A 21,636-nucleotide genomic window follows, 5' to 3' on the forward strand; every position below is an offset into this window, starting at 1 on the left:
CTTCAATCTGTCTCATTTGATTTTTAATATGTTCTTTAAGTTCTTTACATTTTTCTTGGGCAGATAACTATTTAACATTACTCTTTGGAGTAGGAGAGGCTTTTTTTTTTTTTTTTTTTTTTTTTTTACTACAGTATCCTCCTCTAAAGTTGGATACCAGTCTTTTCTATTCCAGAATAACCTTTTATTTTTCTCCTTTGCTTGCTCATTTTAAAAAAAGAACGAATTAGTGCATCATCTCCAGTCCTAGAGTGGAAGGTGGGGAGGTAGTGCATCTGGATATCTTCAGTTTTCCCCTTTGACATAAAACCCAAAATCAAGAACTCTATTCTTCTCTAAGTACCCACAGCCAGCAGCATGCCCCAATGCTTCTGCACTCACCAGGCCTATGCTAGTTTTTTCTTATCCAGGGTGGTATCTCAGCAGTATAGTTGAGCATTGCATTCCTTGTCAGGAGAGATTCCCTCAGTCTTCCCAGACTTAGATCTCTGACTCCCTATACTATCTGGGAGGTGAAAGTTCCTGAACTTTGGGCAGAGGCTACCTTTGAACCCAACTAGCCCCAGGGCTCCCCTATTAGCCTGGAATTGTTTACACTTCACATCAGTTAAATCTTCCTGGGGTCTTTCATGGATTCTTATTGAGTTGTCCAGTTGTCACTGGTTTCTGTTCACTCTGAGGTACAATTTTGTTTTGTTTTTGGGAGAAATCTAGAGAACTTGAAATTCTGATTGATTCTGCTATCTTCCCAGACTCCTCCTTTTGCTCATTATTTCTTGCAGCACAGTGGTATTCCATCACAATCATATACCACAACTTTATTTAGACATCCCCCCAGTTGATGGACATCCCCACAGTTTCCAGTTCTTTGACACCACAAAGTGAGCTGGTATAAATATTTTAGAACATACAGGTTCTTTTTTTTTTTATAATAACTTTTTTATTGACAGAACCCATGCCAGGGTAATTTTTTACAACATTATCCCTTGCACTCGCTTCTGTTCTGATTTTTCCCCTTTCTCCCTCCACCCCCTCCCTTAAATGGCAAGCAGTCCTATATATGTTAAATATGTCCCAGTATATCCTAGATAACAATATATGTATGCAGAACTGAACAGATATCTTGTTGCACAGGGAGAATTGGATTCAGAAGGTAGAAATAACCCAGGAAGAAAAACAAAAATGCAAGCAGTTTACATTCATTTCCCAGTGTTCTTTCTTTGGGTATAGCTGCTTCTGTCCATCATTGATCAATTGAAACTGAATTAGATCTCTTTGTTGAAGAAATCCACTTCCATCAGAATACATCTTCATACAGTATCGTTGTTGAGGTATATAATGATTTCCTGGTTCTGCTCATTTCACTTAGCATCAGTTCATGTAGGTCTCTCCAAGCCACTCTGTATTCATCCTGTTGGTCATTTCTTACAGAATAATAATATTCCATAACATTCATATACCACAATTTACCCAACCATTCTCCAATTGATGGGCATTCACTCAGTTTCCAGTTTCTAGCCACTACAAACAGGGCTGCCACAAACATTTTGGCACATACAGGTCCCTTTCCCTTCTGTAGTATCTCTTTGGGATATAAGCCCAGTAGTAGCATTGCTGGATCAAAGGGTATGCACAGTGTGATAACTTTTGGGGCATAATTCCAGATTGCTCTCCAGAATGGTTGGATTCGTTCACAACTCCACCAACAATGCATCAGTGTCCCAGTTTTCCCACATCCTCTCCAACATTCATCATTATTTTTTCCTGTCATCTTAGCCAATCTGACAGGTGTGTAGTAGTATCTCCGAGTTGTCTTAATTTGCATTTCTCTGATCAATAGTGATTTGGAACACTCTTTCATATGAGTGGTAATAGTTTCAATTTCATTGTCTGAAAAGTGTCTGTTCATATCCTTTGACCATTTATCAATTGGAGAATGGCTTGATTTCTTATAAATTTGAGTCAGTTCTCTATATATTTGGAAATGAGGCCTTTATCAGAACCTTTAACTGTGAAGATGTTTTCCCAGTTTGTTGCTTCCCTTCTAATCTGTTTTGCATTAGTTTTGTTTGTTCAAAGGCTTTTTAATTTGATATCAAAATTTTCTGTTTTGTGATCAGTAATGGTCTCTAGTTCATCTTTGGTTGCAAATTTCTTCCTCCTCCACAAGTCTGAGAGATAAACTATCCTATGTTCCTCTAATTTATTTATAATCTCATTCTTTATGCCTAAATCATGGACCCATTTTGATCTTATCTTGGTATACGGTATTAAGTGTGGGTCCATTCCTAATTTCTGCCATACTAATTTCCAGTTATCCCAGCAGTTTTTATCAAATAATAAATTCTTATCCCAAAAGTTAGGATCTTTGGGTTTGTCAAACACTAGATTGCTATAGTTAACTATTCTGCCTTGTGAACCTAACCTATTCCACTGATCAACTAATTTATTTCTTAGCCAATACCAAATGGTTTTGGTGACTGCTGCTTTATAATATAATTTTAGATCAGTACAGCTAGGACACCTTCATTTGATTTTTTTTTTCATTAATTACCTTGAGATTCTTGACCTTTTATTGTTCCATATGAATTTTGTTATTTTTTCTAGATCATTAAAATATTTTCTTGGAAGTCTGATTGCTATAGCACTAAATAAATAGATTAGTTTAGGGAGTATTGTCATCTTTATTATATTTGCTCAGCCTATCCAAGAGCACTTAATATTTTTCCAATTATTTAAGTCTGACTTTATTTGTGTGGAGAGTTTTTTTGTAATTTTGCTCATATAATTCCTGACTTTCCTTTGGTTGATAGATTCCCAAATATTTTATGCTGTTGACAGTTATTTTAAAATGGAATTTCTTTTTATATCTCTTGCTGTTGGATTTTGTTGGTGATGTATAAAAATGCTGAGGATTTATGGGGATTTATTTTTTATCCTGCAACTTTGCTAAAGTTATGAATTATTTCTAAAAACATACGAGTTCTTTTACTTTTTTCATAATCACCTTGGGAAACAGACTTATGTTTTCATTTTTTTATATGGAAATGCTTGTGTTGATTGTCATTTCTTAGGTATGGTATAACAAAAAAAAAATTAAAACATTTATAAGCCAAATCCCATTAAAGAAATAATTTACATTGAAATCAATTTGTAGCCCCCAAAGCGAGATATTATAATGCCTATTCTCCTGTATTGCCTTCAACAATCCATCATTTTTTTCATTTTTCATCTTTGACCATCTACTTTGTAAAAGGGAGAACCTCAGATTTATTTAATTTCTATTTTGTTTATTATTTATGATTTGGAGAAATTTTTCCTTTAGTTGTTGAAAAATTTGTCTTTTCTTCTTTTGAAAAGTAACTGTTTATAACTCCTTATCTGTTGGGGAATGACTCTTGTTCTCACATATTTATTTGAATTTCCAATACATCTTGGATATCAGGACTTTATGAGAAAAATGTGCAGCAAAGATTTTTTTTCTCCATAATTCTAATTGCATTGCTTTTGTTTGTGGGAGGAAAATCTTTAAAATTTTATGCAATCAAAACTATGCACTTTATCTCTATTTCTTGTTTAGTCCAGAATACTCTACCTATCTGTAGTTACAAAAAAAAATTCTTTCCTGTTTCTTTAATATGTTTATATTATGAGCTATTTAGGTCATATATCTATTTGGATTTAATTGTAGTATATAGTGTGAGATGTTAATCTAAACCTAGTTGCCTTCAAATTGCTTTTCAATTTACCCAGAGTTTTTTAGTTCAATAATGAATTCTTACCCTAGTAGAAAGAGACCTCTAATTTATTCCAACACTGTGTTACTATAATGAATTATATTAGTGATTTGACTTTTCCATTTTTTAGGCAGTATCAAAATAGTTTTAAAGATTACTGTTTTGTAATATAATTAAAAATCTTGTAATATCATGTCCCTTTCCTTTCTACTTTTTAACATTTTTTTCCCTTGAGATCCTTGACCTTTTGTTCCTCTAGATGAGTTTCAATATAATTTCATTGGCTTCCATAAAATAGTTCTTTTGTAATATGATTAATATAACACTAAATCTGAAAAAAAGAATCTAAGTGATATTGTCATTTTTATTGACAGAGCAGAATCATAATCAATTCATTTTTAAAGTCTCCTTTTATTTTTGTAAAGAGTGTTTTGTACTTGTATTCCTATAATTCTTGTGAGGGTATTCATAAATACACTCCCAGATATTTTATATACATTTTGAAAGGAATTCTTTTTTTTTCTTTTTTTTATTATAGCTTTTTATTTACAAGATATATGCATGGGTAATTTTTCAGCATTGACTCTTGCAAAACCTTCTGTTCCAACTTTTCTCCTCCTTTCCCCCACCCCCTCCCCTAGATGGCAGATAGACCAATACATGTTAAATATGTTAAAATATATGTTAAATACAATATATGTATACATGGCCATATAGTTATTTTGCTGCACAAGAAGAATTAGACTTAGAAATAAGGTAAAATTAACCTGAGAAGGAAATAAAAAATGCAAGCTGACAAAAACAGAGGGAGTAGAAGTGCTATGTTGTGGTTCACACTCCTTTCCCCGAGTTCTTTCGCTGGGTGTAGCTGGTTCTCTTCATTATTGAACAAATGGAACTGATTTGGTTCATCACATTGTTGAGGAGAGCTACATCCATCAGAATTGATCATTATATAGTATCGTTGTTGAAGTATATACTGATCGCCTGGTCCTGCTCATTTCACTTAGCATCAGTTCATGTAAGTCTCTGTAGGCCTTTCTGAAGTCATCCTGCTGGTTATTTCTTACAGAACAATATCTTCCTGATGGGTTTTATTAGTAACATATAGAAAGGCTGATGATTGCTCGTGAGTTAACTGCAAAATGACTAAAATTATTAAGTGAAATTCAGTTAATTCAAATTCAAGAAAGATGTGTCATCTACAAAAAGTAATTTCTCAATGCTTATTTTCTCAAATTAATTTCTTTACTTATTACTAGGGTGGCTAGGTAACACAGAAGGCTCCAAGTCCCCCATCCTATATTTTGGTTGAGGTTATCTCTACTCTTATCTTACCTTGTCGTTTACCTGCCCTGACTTAGGAAGATTTGAATTCAAATCCTGTTTCAGACATTTACTAGCAATGTGACCTTTTGCAAGTCACTTAACCCTATTTGTCTCAGTTCCTCATTTGTAAAAATAAGCTGGAAAAGTTAATGGCAAATCACTCCAGTATCTTTGCCAAGAAAAGCCCCCAAAAGGAAGGTCACAAAAAGTTGGATATGTCTAAAAAACTAAATAATAACAAAATTAAGGTGACAAATAGATATCTTTGCCTTGACCTCATCATTTTTGAAAGGCCTCTATCATTTTTCCAATAGAGTTATAGCTAACTTTTGGTTCTGAATAAATAATGTTTATCACATGAAGGAGGGGTGTATTTGTCTATGTCTAATAAACTGTAATATTGGAATTAATTGCTCTTTGATAATATTTAACAGATTTTACTTGTAAATCCATCTAGTCCTGGGATTTTTTTCTTTGAGAATACCTTTATGGATCATTCAATCTACAAACATTTTCTATTTCTTATTCTAATAACCTGAATATTTGATATTTTTGTACATATTTATCCATTTTTGTTGACATGTAATTAGACAGAATAATTTCTTATAATTTGTATTTCTTCTCCATTTATTTTAAATTTTCTTTGTATATTTTTAATGTTGTCTTTTTGGGTTTTTTCTTTTTATCAGATTAGTTAAGATTTACCTATTCTGTTTGCCTTTTTAAAATGCCTCCTAATTTCATTTATCAATTTAGTGAGTTCTTTTGCTTTCAATTTTGGTTATCTCTTCTATGATTTTCAGAATTTGCATTTTTATGTCTCTTTGGAATTCTTTTACTTATTGTTTTTACAGATTTTTCTTTAGCTGCATGTCTAGTTCATTGATCTTTTTAATTATTTAATTAATTAATTCTATTTAATTAATTCTTCTTTTGTTGATGAAAGTATTTATAGTTATAAATTTTACCCTAAGAAATATTCTAGCTTACTCCCATTCATTTTCTATGTTGAAATTACTTGTTGTTCCTATGATTTGTTCTTTGACCTACATATTCTTTAGGATTAATTACTAAATATCTCGTTGAGTTTGAATCCTTTTCTCAAAGGTCCATTGATTACAAACTTTGTTATTCTTTGGTCAATAAGGAATATGTTTATTATTTTTGCTTTTCTGCACTTGTTTGTGAGTTTTTTATATCCTAACATATAGTCAGTTTTAGTAAAATTAAATATGTTTGTGTGTGTCTGTCTATGTATTCCTTTATATTCAGTTGTAACCTAAAGTCCTGATTTGGTTCATTTGCATTAGACTTCCTTCATAGTAGAATGAATATGGGGAACAGTTGGTGAGAGCTTGGTGAGAAGACATGATTCTTTTGGTTCCAAGAATATAGGAGATCACCAGGAAACTAGCAAATGATTTCTTCTAGACTTAAAAGCAGTATATGGGATTTTGACTTCATTCTTTGTTTATTCAGTCTGTTGTAACGTGTGAGTCTTCTTTTTTAGCTCAACTCAGATTTTTATTTTTGATTTTTTTTTTTTTGGTATGAGCTTACATATTATACGCAAACATATCAACATACATAGTTATGTAAGCAACTGGTTTTGAGCATTACAGAGAGCATTCAACAATACTTTTCTGATTTAAAAAAAAAAGTCAGAGATAACCCAAATTCATGGTTATCTCCAGCCAATAAATTTCTCTATTTGTGTCTTCCCCAGTGGTAGTTTACATTTCTGAACTGAGTGAAGACTTTGGCATGTAATGTACAAAGGATTTTTTAAATAAACTTAAATCATAATAAATAAATAAAAACCTGGGAATGAACTGCATAGTCATTGATAGGAGAATAGATTAACATATTGTGATCTGACCCCCTTTATCCTAGGAGTGAAAGTAGAATTGAGATAGATATCCTCAGGATATTCTGATCCAAAGACCATCAGGGGCAGTGACTGCTAAAAAAAAAAAAAAAAAAAAAAAAAAAAAAAAAAAAAAAGAAAAGAAAAGAAAAGAAAAGAAAGAAAAGAAAAAAAGAAAGTTCCTCTCATCCTTTGAACTGAAGGAAGAGAAGAGTTGAAATGTCATAAAAGGTGAGAAGTGTACATAGACACTAATATTGAAAGATGGTCAAGGGCTCAAAGATTGAAGGAGAAAGATCAGATGGTATATGGAGGCAAGGGAGCTACCACTGACCTCTGCAACTGCTTTTTTTTTTTTTTTTTTTTTTGCCCCAAAGGCTTCAACCATGCTGAAGTAGCCTCCATATCAAGTAACTAATCTCTAAAGAAAGGGAAGATCTCTCTGTGGCACATAAGGAAGAAAGGATGGTAGAGGGATAGAGACTTATTGCTATTGCTTCTGCCCTGATTTGCTGAGGATGGCAAACGTAGCAATCTTTTTCTCTTCTCTTCCCTCTATCTTGTCGAATAAGCTTTTCCAAAAGCCCTTCCAAGATTATTTCTATTTCTTTAGTTTATGTTACATTTCTGTCCACCTAGTCTCTAAAAGTGTATGATAAAAGTAACCCAAGTTAACCCAAGTTACTGATTTGTATGTATTTTATTTCATAGAATCATAGATTTACAGCTAGAAGGGATTTTATTGATAAGTCCATTTTACAGATGAAGAAACTGAGACAGAGAGTGTGACTTACTCAGGGTTCATAATTAGTAAGTACCAGAGGCAGGATTTTAACCCAGGTATTTTTGTTTCAAAGAGGAGGAAAATAATATGAGGAGAGAGAAAAGAGAAGAGACTGAAAGAGAGAGAGAAAAGAAGAAAGAAAGAGGGAGGGGAGCAGCAATAGTAAGGCAGGGGAGATGAGGAGCTGAAAGGGAATGGGAGAGGAAAGAAGGGGAAGGAAGGAAAGGGGAGGAGAAGGGGGATTTTTTTTTTCTAATTTGCTAAAAGTTTTCATCAGCTAGGGACTTAAAATAAACCACAGTTTTTCATTGATAACTATTTTTAAAGCTTCCCCCAAATCAGGAAAAAGATGAATCTGGACAGACCTAGACAAAAATGAATCAGCTGTTATTTTAGAAGGAGAAGACTTGGTAAATAGGGAACTGAGTCACTTCCCTTAGAAGCAGTGGTCTCAGACAATTTCCCACCAATTATTCCCTTTAAAAGTTGGTTAAAAGGGCTTATTTTCCCTCCCTGAGAGGTGGCATAGAGGGGATTTAATAAAGAAAAAGTCATGGAATTACCCAAAGGAAGGAGTGATGAAAGAATGTTTTACCCACATAAAGGAGAAGAGTCAGAAGGAGTAGCTAGTGCTCTCCTTCAGTCAAACTCTATATCAGTAACAACTAATGGTTTATGGAACCTACAAGTAAATCATTATACCATAAGTAATAATAAACTAGGTGTGGCACTTTTAGGGAGGCTGAATTTGGTGAGAATAGATCTAGTTTGGGAGTTCTGTAGAAACTCTTAACATATCCAAGAAGTAATAAGGAGTCATTGAATTTTATTGAGCTGGAGTGATGAGCAAAGTCAGAATTATGTTTTAAGAAGACTAGTTTGATAGCTAACTGGAGAATGAACTAAAGTAAAGAAAGCAGGGAGATCAATCCATAGTCTAGGCATGAAGTGATAAGATCTTTCTCCAGCAGTGTCAAAAGAGAGAAGTGTATCTCTTGTACCATTGGACATGAACTCAGAAAGACCCGAGTTCAAGTCCAGCCTCAGATATTGACATTTATGACAACTATGACTCTTGTTGGAGATATCAATAGCACCTACTGTGAGGATAAAATTATATGATATTTGTAAAGTGCTTTGCAAACCTTAAAGCTATATAATGGGAAGCTAACTATTAAGAGGGAACTGGGACTTGACAAGATTGAATATGGAGAATGAATGACAATACAATTTCAAGGCTGAATAACTTCACCAGCCCTGAAGTCTGGAGGACCCGAGTTCAAATCTGATCTCAGACACTTAACACTTTTTAGCTGTATGGCTTGGTAAGTCACTTAACTCCAATTGCCTCAGGGAAAAAAAAAAAAAGACTGAATAACTGGCAAGATACTTGTGCCCTTCACATTCTTCTTTACAGTGCACTCTGGACTATCTTTACCAAGCCTCAGAACCCTATTCATCCTAGATGTTTCTTCCAGCCCAAGAATTCATGCAAAGAAAATTCCTTCCATCACTGTGAGACCTTTTTTTCTAATTAGATGGCTTCTGCAAGAACTTCCATTTAAGGAAGGTGTCCATGTCAGCCATGTCTTCATTCCTCTCAGATTGCACTCTAGGCTTTCTCTACCATGCCCTTATACCCAGCAGCCTTGTTTTTTTGAACTTCCTAAAGTTATGTATAATTTAAACTTCTTGGAAACAGGGAGAGGCTTCTTTCTTCTTGTATTAGTCTTCCCAGGTTCTGGCATAACAGTAGCTAACTTGTTAAATGTTTATTGACTTACTGATAATAATAGAGAAGTTCTGAAGAGAGGAATGTTTGGAGAGAGAAGGTGAAGAATTCAATTTTGCATAAGGTGAGTTTAAGATGCCAGCAGAACATCCCTAGAGAAGCAAGACTGGAGATGAAAAGAGAGATGAGCTAAATAAATAGGTCTGAGATAATTTGCATAAAAATGATACTTTTATTCATAAGAGCTGATGAAATCATCCCAAAAAAAGTATATAGAGGCAGAAGAGAAGAGGTGGGTGATGGTGGTAAAGGGCAAATCTCTCTGCCCCATGATATGGATTTGTGGTGTACAGGAAGGTACCCTTAAACACTGAGGGTACCATATCACAGCTTTTAGAATGGCTAATATGACAGAAAAATAAAATGCTAAATGTTAAAGATGATGTGGGAAAGTTGGGATACTAAGGTATCGTTGGTGGAAGTGTAAACTAATTTGCTGTAGCCTTGATGTTTCTGGAGCATTCCTGTTCATGATTAATTCTTTACAAGAAATCTACAGTGAACTACAAATCCATGATGTTTTAGATCCAGGAGTTGTCCCTTAAAAAGGTGTGTGTTGGAGCGAGTGGAGGAGAAGGTAAGGAGAGGCAAATCATGACATTTATGTTCTTAATTCTTCTGTTCAGTCATTCCTTTGGAAAACTGTTACATTGTTTTGTCTGTAATTTGTTTCAATTTTAGTTTTCTTTTCCTACTTTAGTTCTGTGCCTATATTGTGTTTCTACATTGTTTTTTTTTTTTTTTAAACCATGTTTCAATTTTAGTTTTCTTTTCCTACTTTTGGTACTGCATATATTTTGAATCCCCAAGTTTGGAACTGACCAGTAACAGAGTTGTAAATCATTTATAGTCATTTAAATGCTGAAAATACCTTAAGGACTTTTTCATCAATGGAGAGAGAGTGTGCTGGTAATAATATCAGATGCCATGAAAAGTTAATTAAATAAATGAATGAAAAGGTATTGAAACCCTTCTCAAGACATGTTTGCTCATGAGATTAAAGGCCCAGGTCTATTGTTTTTAAAAGAAGAGCTAGATATTTATTCCTACTTAGTTTCTTCTCAATAAATACTGGTGGAGCCCTACTCCCAAAGCCCATTGGTCACAACTCTTTCATTTTCAAATTTTCTCCCTGTCTTCATCCTCTCTGCCATAACTGAGAAGGGAAGAAATGCAATATCCATCATTCATATGACATATAAAACATATTTCCACAACAGCTATGTTGAAAAAGAAAAGAAAAAGAAAGGAAGAAGGAAAGAAAAAAGGAATAAAAAGGAGGAAGAGGAGAAGAAAAAGAAAAACAAGAACAAGAAGAAAGTGGAGAAAATATGCTTTGGTTTCTGTCTCTCATTTTGGCTTGAAGGTGGCAGCAGCAGGAGTTCTTGAAGCCTCATCATGCCACCCAAAGATGGAAGAAGAAAAATGTCAGCAAACATGCCAAGAAGAATAAAGATCCCAAGAACAAATCTGGGGGCAAAGCTAAGAAGTGGTCAAAAGAAAAAGTTCTTGACAAGCTCAACAATCTGGTTCTGTTTGACAAAGCAGCATATGACAGACTGCAAAGAGGTCTCCAATTAAAAATTTAACCACCCCTCAATACTCTCAGAAAGAATGAAGATCTGGGCTTCTCTAGCCCAGGCAGTCCTCTAGAAACTGCTCAGTAAAGGTCTGATTAAGCTAGTTTCTAAACACAGAGCACAAGTGATATACTCAAGGGTGGAGATACATACTCCAGATGCCAAAGAACGTTTTTGTGTATGTTTTCAAAAATAAAACATATTGGACTTTAAAAAAAAAAAAGGATGCTTTGAATCTTCACAGTTCATTAGTTCTCCCACTTGAGGTGGATAGAATTTTCATCACAAATTTTTTGGAACTGTTGCACATCATTATATTCATGAGTATAGCTAAGTCTTTTGCAGTTGATTATAGTATCACTGTTACTGTGTATGTTTTCTAAGTTCTGTTCTCTTCACTTCACATCAGCTTCCCAAGTTTTTCTGAAACAATCCCCACACAACAGTATTCCAACACAATCATATGCACAACTTATTCAGCCATCTCCAAGGGGTTATTTTCTCAGTTTCCATTTCTTTGCAGCCACAAAAAAAGAGTATTTTTGTACATATACATCCTTTTTTTTCTATTATCTCTTTGGGATATAGATCTAGTTGCAGTATTTTTGAGTCAAAGGCATGCACAGTTTTATGGCCCTTTAAGCATACTTTGAATTTATTTCCCAGAATGGTTGGACAACAGTACAATAGTGTCACTATTTTTCATATCTCCTCCTGCATTTGTCATTTCCCTTATCTGTCATGTTAACCAGTTTGATGATATCATTGTCTTCCTAAGAGAGATCAGAGAAAACGGTATGTATCCTGGTTTCCCTCTTCCCATCAAAAAAAGCCCCAGTTATTTTCTTAGTTTTATAGATGTTTGAGATATGGTAAATCAGTTTACTTGTAGCCTATCACCCCACCACTACCATCACACTTGGCAGGTAGGAAGGAAAGGAATAAGCCTTTAGTCCACAGCCCTCTTTCCTATTCACTTCAAAGGCAGAAATCTCAGTCCTCCTTGAAAAAGAGTGGGCCCACATGAAAGAGTGTTCCAAATCACTATTGATCAGAGAAATGCAAATTAAGACAACTCTGAGATATCACTACACACCTGTCAGATTGGCTAAGATGACAGGAAAAAATAATGATGAATGTTGGAGGGGATGCGGGAAAACGGGGACACTGATGCATTGTTGGTGGAGTTGTGAACGAATCCAGCCATTCTGGAGAGTGATCTGGAATTATGCCCAAAAAGTTATCAAACTGTGCATACCCTTTGATCCAGCAGTGTTTCTATTGGGCTTATACCCCAAAGAGATACTAAAAAAGGGAAGGGGACCTGTATGCGCCAAAATGTTTGTAGCAGCCCTGTTTGTAGTGGCTAGAAACTGGAAAATGAATGGATGCCCATCAATTGGAGAATGGCTGGGTAAATTGTGGTATATGAATGTTATGGAATATTATTGCTCTGTAAGGAATGACCAGCAGGATGAATACAGAGAGGCTTGGAGAGACCTACATGGACTGATGCTGAGTGAGATGAGCAGAACCAGGAGATCATTATACACTTCGACAACGATATTGTGTGAGGATGTATTCTGATGGAAGTGGATTTCTCTGACAAAGAGACTTAACTGAGTTTCATTGGAGAAATGATGGACAGAAACAGCTACACCCAAAGAAGGAATACTGGGAAATGAATGGGAACTATTTGCATTTTTGATTTTCTTCCCGAGTTATTTTTACCTTCTGAATCCAATTCTCCCTGTGCAACAAGAGAACTGTTCGGTTCTGCAAATATGTATTGTATCTAGATATACTGCAACATATTTAACATATCTAGGACTGCTTGCCATCCTGGGGGGGGGGGGGGGGGAGGAGGGAGGGAGGGGAAAAAACGAAACATAAGTGATTGCAAGGGATAATGTCGTGTAAAAATTATCCTGGCATGGATTCTGTCAATACAAAGTTATTATTAAATAAAATAAAATTTAAAAAAAAAAAAAAAAGAAAAAGAGTGGGCCATATCCCAGATCAGATATCTGTCAATGCCACAAATATATAGATATGTAGATATATATTTATTGAGGCAATTGGGTTAAGTGATTTGCTCAGGGTCACACAGCTAGGGAGTGTTAAGTGTCTGAGGCCAAATTTGAACTCTGGTCCTCCTGATTTAAGGGCTCGTGCTTCACTGTGCCACCTAGCTAAAATGTGTGTGTGTGTGTGTGTGTGTGTGTGTGTGTGTGTGTGTGTGTATCTCACCAACCGCAATAGCCAAGCTTGTATCTAAGAGAATTATTTCTGCTTTGTAGAGAAGTAATGAATTATAAATCCAAAATGTTGCATAAGCGGTCAGATGTGGTTGCTGATAGTTTGTTAATTTTTTTTTCATTATGAAAAGAAAAGATTTTAAAAGATAGTTTTCAGATGAAAAAATTAAAGACTTATAGTCATATGAAAAAATGTTCCAAATCACTATTGATAAGAGAAATGGAAATTAAAAAGGTACTCTGAGGTACCATATCACAGTTTTCAGATTGGCTAATATAACTGAAAAGGAAAATGCTAAATGGAGAAGATGTGAGAAAATTGGGATACTAATGTATTTTTGGAGGTGTGAACTAATTCAACCATTCTGGAAAGCAATTTGGAATTATGCCCAAAAAAACTGTAAAACACATTAACCTAGCAATACTACTACTGGTTCTGAATCCCAAAGAGATCATAAAAAAGGAAAAAGTACCCATATGTATAAAAATATTTATAACAGCACTTTTTTTTATTTACAAGATATATGCATGGGTAATTTTTCAGCATTGACCCTTGGCAAAACCTTCTATTCCAACTTTTCTCCTCCTTCTCCCTACCCCTTCCCCTAGCTGGCAGGTAGCAGGTAGCCCAATACATGTTAAATATGTTGTTAAAGTACATGTATAACAGCATTTTTAATGGTGCCAAAGAATTGGAAATTGAGGAGTTGCCCATCAATTGAGGGAAAGGCTGAACAACTTGTCATATATGAATATAATGAAATATCATTGTGCTATAAGAAATGATGAGCAAAATTGAATGAATGCCCATTAATTGGAGAATAGCTGGGTAAATTGTGGCATATGAATGTTATGGAATATTATTGTTCTGTAAGAAATGACCAGCAGGATGAATACAGAGAGGCTTGGAGAGACTTACGTGAACTGATACTGAGTGAAATGAGCAGTATCAGGAGATCATTATACACTTCGACAACAATATTGTATGAGGATGTATTCTGATGGAAGTGGATTTCTTTGACAAAGAGACCTAACTGAGTTTCAATTGATAAATGATGGACAGAAGCAGCTACACCCAAAGAAAGTACACTGGGAAACGAATGTGAACTATTTGCATTTTTGTTTTTCTTCCCGGGTTATTTTTACCTTCTGAATCCAATTCTCCCTGTGCAACAAGAGAACTATTCGGTTCTGCAAACATATATTGTATCTAGGATATACTGCAACATATCTAACATATATAGGACTGCTTGCCATCTAGGGGAGGGGATAGAGGGAGAGAGGAAGGGGAAAAATCGGAACAGAAGTGAGTGCAAGGGATAATGTTGTAAAAAAAATTACCCTGGCATGGATTCTGTCAATATAAAGTTATTATTAAATTTAAAAAAAAAAAAAAAAGAAAGAAATGATGAGCAGGCAGACTTCAGAAAAACCTGGAAGGACTTAATGAATTGATGCTAAGTGAAGTGAACAGAACAAAAATTACATTGTATGCAATAACAACAACATTGTGGAATGATCAATTATGATAGATTTACCTCTTCTGAATAATACAATGATCCAAGATAATTCCAAAAAATTCATGATGGAAAATGCTATCCACATTCAAAGAAAAATTATGGAATCTGAATGCCAAAGCAATATTTCCCCCCCTCTTTTTGTTTTGTTTTTTCTTGTGTTTTTTCCATTTTGTTATGATTCTTCTTTCACAACATGACTAATATGGAAATATGTTTAATATGATTGAACATTTATAATCTACATCAGATTGTTTGGGGAAAGAGAACAGGAGGAGGAAGGGAGGGAAGAAGAAATAATTTGGAACTAAAAATCTTATAAAAGTGAATGTTGAAAGCTATTTTTACATGTAATTGGAAAAAATAAAGTACTGTTAAATGGGGGGGAGAAAGAGTTCTATAGAGGGATAGTTTCTTTGAAAATGATAGAGGTATAAACCCCCCCAAAATCAATAGAACTTATAAAATATAATAACAAATATAAATATGATAACAAAAATAAAATAACGTGTATTTAACTCAAATTTTCATCATACTCACCAAAATTCCATTAAGGTTATAATTATAGATTTAATCACAAATTTGTCTATAGAAAAGTAGTATAGTATAAATAGCATTTACTAGATAAGGAGTCAACTGCTCTGTGTCTAGTTTCTTTTCACTGACCAGTTTGATATAACCTTAGGGAAGTTATTTCTCCTTTCCAACTATTTCTTTATTTCTACAGTGAAGCCATTGGGCTAGATGATCTCTCAGTTTTCCTTCATTTCTAATGTTCTATGTATCTATCTATGAATAGTGATAGCCCATATTTATATAGCATTATCTGATTCACAAACTGATTTTCTCAAAATAACCCTGAAAATCTAGTGGTGTATGATTGTCTTCTTTTTATCAATGAAGAACTCTTTGAGTAACAATGTATTAAGACCTATAGATCTATGATTCTAGAATCAATATTATATCATATCTCTGTGTTAGAATTGTGATGTTTCCCAAACTCTTCATTTATTTCTTCTTTCTGTCTAGACAGTTTGTTGTATACTCTAACAATCTAATCATTTATGTTTCTCTGTCCTTTGATCTGTATCCAAATGTTCCTATCATGATTCTTCCTTCACTTCCTGGGTTTTATCACATGAGTAATCACAGAAAAGATAAAAGAAATATGGTTAAAGCCTAATAAATAGGCAGATTAGGAAAGTACCACCTTGGAATATTTTTAGGTATACTCAACCCTTTTGGCTGCTTTGAACAAGGAAAGCAATAAAGAAACAAGATGAGATGGAGTTAAATGTCAACAATCCCTTTTGTTTAGATTTTCAAGATAACCAACAAATATGCTCTTAACCAGACAATATTATGTATATTTTATCTCTCAGTATGAGTCTCTCATGCCTTTACTTTTAATATATAATTCAGAAATTTTAAAGAAAATTCTCACATATTACCCTCTTAGCCATCTGTTCTCTTCCTAAATCAAGTTTTCTCCTTTATATTTCCTGCCTTGAATAAAAAGTAGTAAGAGAAACATAGCCTGTCTTTCTAAGATCATCAGTTGTTTGCCTAAGCATTTATAATCTTTGGCAATACTTTTGTGGTTCCTTTTGCCAATATCATTTATGTCCATATGAATCACCAGAAGTCGATAGAAGTCTATTTTGATAAAGCCTTAGTATATTCTTTAGATATATTTTTATATATTTATTGGATATATTTCCTGAGAAGACAACAGACCTCTCAATTATTGTAATAAGATCAATAGAGATACCCTAGTGAACAAAGAATCAGAAACCATCATTACTCTTTGCTTCCTCTGGCCCTTACTGAATGATCTTTCATCTGCCACCAGTTTGTTTGGCTCTATTAAATCATTCCTTAGGAACAAGCAGCTGCTGTCCCCTCAGAGAATCCAGCTTTCTCCTATTCAGGGAGAGCTTCAGATTTGTCTTTGGGCTTTTTTTAGCTCTAAGTGTACACTTGTCCTTTTCCTTTCCTGATTCTGCATGACATTCTTCCATACTCCGATATCCTTAATGAGAGTCAGATTTCCTCTCCACAATTTGAGATTCTTCAAAATGTGCGTGCGTGCGTGTGCACACACACACACACACACACACACACACACACACATACACACAACGAAGCCTTGCTTCCTTGTGGTAAGACCCCTTGTTGTCCATGTTTGTTGCCTTAAATTGCAGGCATTTGTGGATAGACATTTGACACTATAGGTATTGTTGAGACTATAGATTTGTTTCCCATGACCTTACTTAAAACAAACACTTCTTTTCCCCTTATAACCTGGAATAGAAAGTCAGAATTCTTCATTCTTTTCACCTTTCCACTTAGGAAAGAAAACGGCTTATTGTGAGCACACAGCAGGCATTTAGTGTGATAGAAATACAAACAATGCATATTCAATAAAAATTACTACAAAATTCTTCATTTGCCATAGTGATTGAAATTTTCAGCTTTGTTGTTTTGAAAATTTTTGGTGTGTTTGTACTTCATCTCTTGGAAATTTAAAAAATATTTTATAGTCTTATTACCTCTTAATAATTTGACAATCCAACTTGCTATCTTTTCAATTAATTTTATTATGAGCTTAAATATCAACAAAAAAAGAAAAAGAAAAACATGAGTCTTCTGATGTATATCTTGGTCTTACAATTTATGTGTAAGTATATGCATACACATGGATATATCATTACACATGTGTGTGCCTTTGTATTTTTAAAAAAGATCACTCTTCTATTCTCTTTTCTTTCCTTCTTTCTTTTTTGCTTCCCTTTTACTATCCTCTCTTTCCTTTCTACCTCTACTATTTGGAAGAAAAAAGAGAATAGCTCTTGAAACAAATATGCATAGTCAAGCAAACAGAGTCCCAAATTGACTGTGTTTGAAGATGCACCTTTTGTTCCTCATCTCCAGTCCTCTCTGTTAAGAAGCGGGTAGCATATTTCATCAATCCTATAGAACTATGGTTGGTCATTGCATTGATGAAATATCTTAAGTCTTTCTGAGACAATGATTATTTTCATTGTGTTATGTTCTATAAATATTTACTATTTGTATTTAGTATTTATAAGAAAAATCCTTATTATTTCTTCATCTTTAACATTTGTTTGCAACATCTCCATGCCCAAATATCTGGTCAGTTTTCTATAAAAGTGACATATGATGCTTAGAAACAAATATATTTTTCGCAATACAATGTTTTCAATTTGGTTTTGATGTCTGTTTTCCATTTGAGTTTTATTCAAGAAGTAAAAGACCAGTGGATTCTTTCCATTTTCACTTTTTCTTTATTCTAATACATTTGCATGGGTTTTAAAAAAAATCCATTAGTATCTAATTTCTTTGATCATAGTTTAAAGGGAGTTCAATGATTTTTTTTTAGTGAGGCAATTGAGATTAAGTGACTTACAGGTGTGTATTAGATCTCTGAGGTCAGAATTGAACTCAAGTCCTCTTGACTCCAGGGCCAATGCTCTATCCATTATACCATCTAATTGCCCCGAGTTCAATAATTGTTAAATTACCTCTCAACCTATTTTCCAGGTCAGTTCTTTTTCGTAGTAGTTATATCTTACATTTTCCTTAAATCTTTTGGTTTTGTTCTAATACTGCTTGTTATCTCCTGTAATAATTGAGCTCTCTTTGCTCAATTCTGATTTTTAGGGAAACTGCTACTTGGGTAAAGTTTTCTATCTTCTCTTCTACATTAATTATTTTTGACATTATTTGTACCAGAATTATTCACCAATAATTCATATTTTATCTTTCTTCATTTCTCCTAGCGGCTCCTGGAGTCTTTTTGGCCAATATTTTCTCCAAAGCTCTACATTTTTTGTTGTTGTTGTGGAGTTAACTCTCTTTTTATGATTTATTCTCCTGCGCTCTCCAGGTATGGATAGGTCCTATTTTTTTTTCAAAGCCTGATTGCCATTGTTATTGAAATTCTGATAGGCAAGAATAAAACCATGCCTTCACTTATATTCCTGGCTTCTACCTTCTCACTTGCTAGATTAATAACGGTGTTAACTTTAGACTTTCTTTGTAAGTATTTTTCTGTTGCTAACCAGGAATTGGTGGTATCCCCTGCTATTGCCCTGAACATTGGAGGATTGATATTGTACTGGTCTAGCTTCCTCCAATGACTCTACAGTTAAGAGTGCACAGTTGTTGAATTGATCGTATTTCCTTCTATGGCTCCAAGTGCTTTGAGGTGTGTGTGGTCCCAACTAGTCCTCTAGGCAATGACTTATAGATACTGGCTATTTCTTTACCACCTTTTTCTGATAGTTTTGTACTTGTCTTCTCTGGATCTCACATCATTTTCTGCTTACCTTTTCCTGACTTCTATCCAATTATCCACAAATTTCTGGGGTCTTTTTTCCAGACTGAATAGAACAACTTAATTCTGTTTCTCTTTGGTCTTCTTGACTAATGATCTTTTAGGTGCCCTTTAAGATATTTGCTGGTAAGATAATTGTATAAATATGTATGCCTATATTGATTTTAATATATAATTTTACTATGTTTAACATATATTGGATTATCTGCCATAAAAGGAAGGGGGTGGGGAGCAGGGGAGGAAAAATTGGAACATAAAGTTTTTCAAGGGTCTGTGTTGAAAAATTATCCTTGCATGTGTTTTGAAAATAAAAACTTTATTAAAAAAAAGAGATTTGCTGGACTATGGGAAAGCTAGGCTTCTCTATGAACTTTCACTATCTAAATTTGGCCCATATGTTGTAGCAACTAGAATTAGGGATTGCTCAGTTCAGTGAATTTTTAAAATGCAAATATCTTTATAAATAAAATATGTAGTAAGCCTTGGGTCCTCAATAGGGAAGGAAAGAAGAAACCCAGGTATAAGCATTTCATACTCAAAATGAAAAAAAAATACTTATTAAAGGATTTTCTGTACAGGTAACTGTGATATCTTTAGGGAAAGAAAGGGGAATATTTACTTCTCTAAAACCACATTCAAATTTGAATGGTAGTCTGCCAGTTCTGAAGATGAATCTAAAACTTTCCTTTTTTGAATGAAAGATCTGTCTGTTACATGTATAAAATCCTTCTTAGTTTGGGGGGTATTCTAGCATGGTAATTGATAGAGCAAAATGTGTTCATTTTAAATCTGATTCTAAATCAGTGCTTTAGTCTCCTTTAGCACAGTATTTAGTTGAAGGAGGTGAAAGTAAAATAATTGAATGTTCTTTGATTTACTCAAGGATAACAAGGGGTGTGTGTGTGTGTGTGTGTGTGTGTGTGTGTGTGTGTGTATGCGCGCATGTCTTTATCTATGATCCCAAAAGCTAGAAGGCTATCTGGTTCAAATTAAAGAATAATATATCAGGTTACTGAGAAAAGAGCAAAAGTTTGTCTTTAGAAAGAAAAGCAAAAAGCAAGGAACAATTTCCTTTTAGAGAATGCATGTGAATTATTTGAAAAATATCAGGAACATGAACTTCAAATTCTCTCAAGTGAGGAATCAAAGACCTGGTTTTTCTACACATAATATGTTAACTGAATTTCTATAGAAAAGAATAAACATCTTACAGACAAAAATCACAATAAGGAGAAAATGCCTCATTTATTAACATAGCTGTTTATAAATCTATGTTTGAGTGTGTGTGTATATGTAAACATATGTGTATATATGTATTCCAGGAAAAATAGCATTTGCAATTTCAAAATTCTAAGAAGCAAAATTCTAAACTTAAGTAGAGACTAAAAAAGGGCTGTAGAAAATATAGAAAACTGACATAATCAAAAATGTTAAACTTCTAAATCATGTGGCTACTGAGATACAAGACTAGACATTTTCTCTGATTCTCACAAGTTATCAAACCTCTCCAAAATAGAAATTATGCACAAAAGATAAAGTAATTTCAGCTGTCTCCATAGTCTAGGATATTAAGACTCCAGACAAGATAAAAATCCAATGAATTAAGAGCAGAAAAAGCAAATAATCCATAACCCCAAACAGATTCATACAGCATGCCCTTCCAGATCATTTACGCTGCTGCCAGTAGCAGGGTATCATGAGCTGACCCATAGGCTTTCAAAATAACTTACTTTTTTCTCTCTCTCCTACCAGTGCTGAGGAAAACCAAAAAATAGAAGAAGCTTATTCTGGGATCACAATATGGTAGTGCTTTATAGTACAATATAGATCAATAAAAGAAATATAGAACAGAGAGAACCAGGGGAGATACAGTGTTTTACTTTGGATGAGGGGAAAAGCCCTTAAATTCAACTGAGACCAATTATGAACCCTTGGAAGTTATTGGGGAGCAGAGCTATAAGCTGATGAATTTCTCACCTTGGGAGGAGTTGGAGATGCTTTGAAATCCAACTTCTTTATAAATCAACATCAGAGGGGAGGGAGTCAAAAAATGAGCGGTAAGGGAAAAGAAAAAATATGAAATTACCCAAGATCTCAGGATGTAGCCAAAGCAGTCTTTAGGGTTAAATTAAGAAAATAGAAAAAGCAATGATTAATGAACTTAATATGCATTTAAAAACTGAAAGTCATCAAATAAACCTTAAGCACAAAAGAGGAGATATTTTAAAAGGAAGAGAATTATGCTGAAATTATAAAGAGAATTCTGTTTTTAGAAAAACCCAGGATACAAAATGAATTGAGCAGGACAAAGGAAACTGTATAATAACAGTAATGTTGCGAAGATAAACAACTTTGAAAAACTTAGGAACTCTGAACAATACAATTCCAAAGGACTCATGATGAATCATGCAA

General features: G+C 34.0%; 2 protein-coding genes across 2 annotated transcripts in view; one reads left to right on the forward strand and one right to left on the reverse strand.

The window, feature by feature from the left end:
* The window catches only part of LOC127561895 (tubulin polyglutamylase complex subunit 2-like), an 877,998-nt gene that overhangs the window by 159,151 nt on the left and 697,211 nt on the right, over positions 1–21,636 (reverse strand). The window lies entirely within an intron of this gene.
* RPS25 (ribosomal protein S25) lies at positions 7,076–13,307 on the forward strand. The gene is given in 3 exon segments (XM_051997315.1): positions 7,076–10,920; positions 10,923–11,067; positions 11,069–13,307. Coding segments are annotated over 3 exon segments (375 nt in total). The 5' UTR covers positions 7,076–10,907; the 3' UTR covers positions 11,286–13,307.

Source organism: Antechinus flavipes, chromosome 1 (genome assembly GCF_016432865.1).
Source record: "Antechinus flavipes isolate AdamAnt ecotype Samford, QLD, Australia chromosome 1, AdamAnt_v2, whole genome shotgun sequence".
Taxonomy (NCBI): domain Eukaryota; kingdom Metazoa; phylum Chordata; class Mammalia; order Dasyuromorphia; family Dasyuridae; genus Antechinus; species Antechinus flavipes.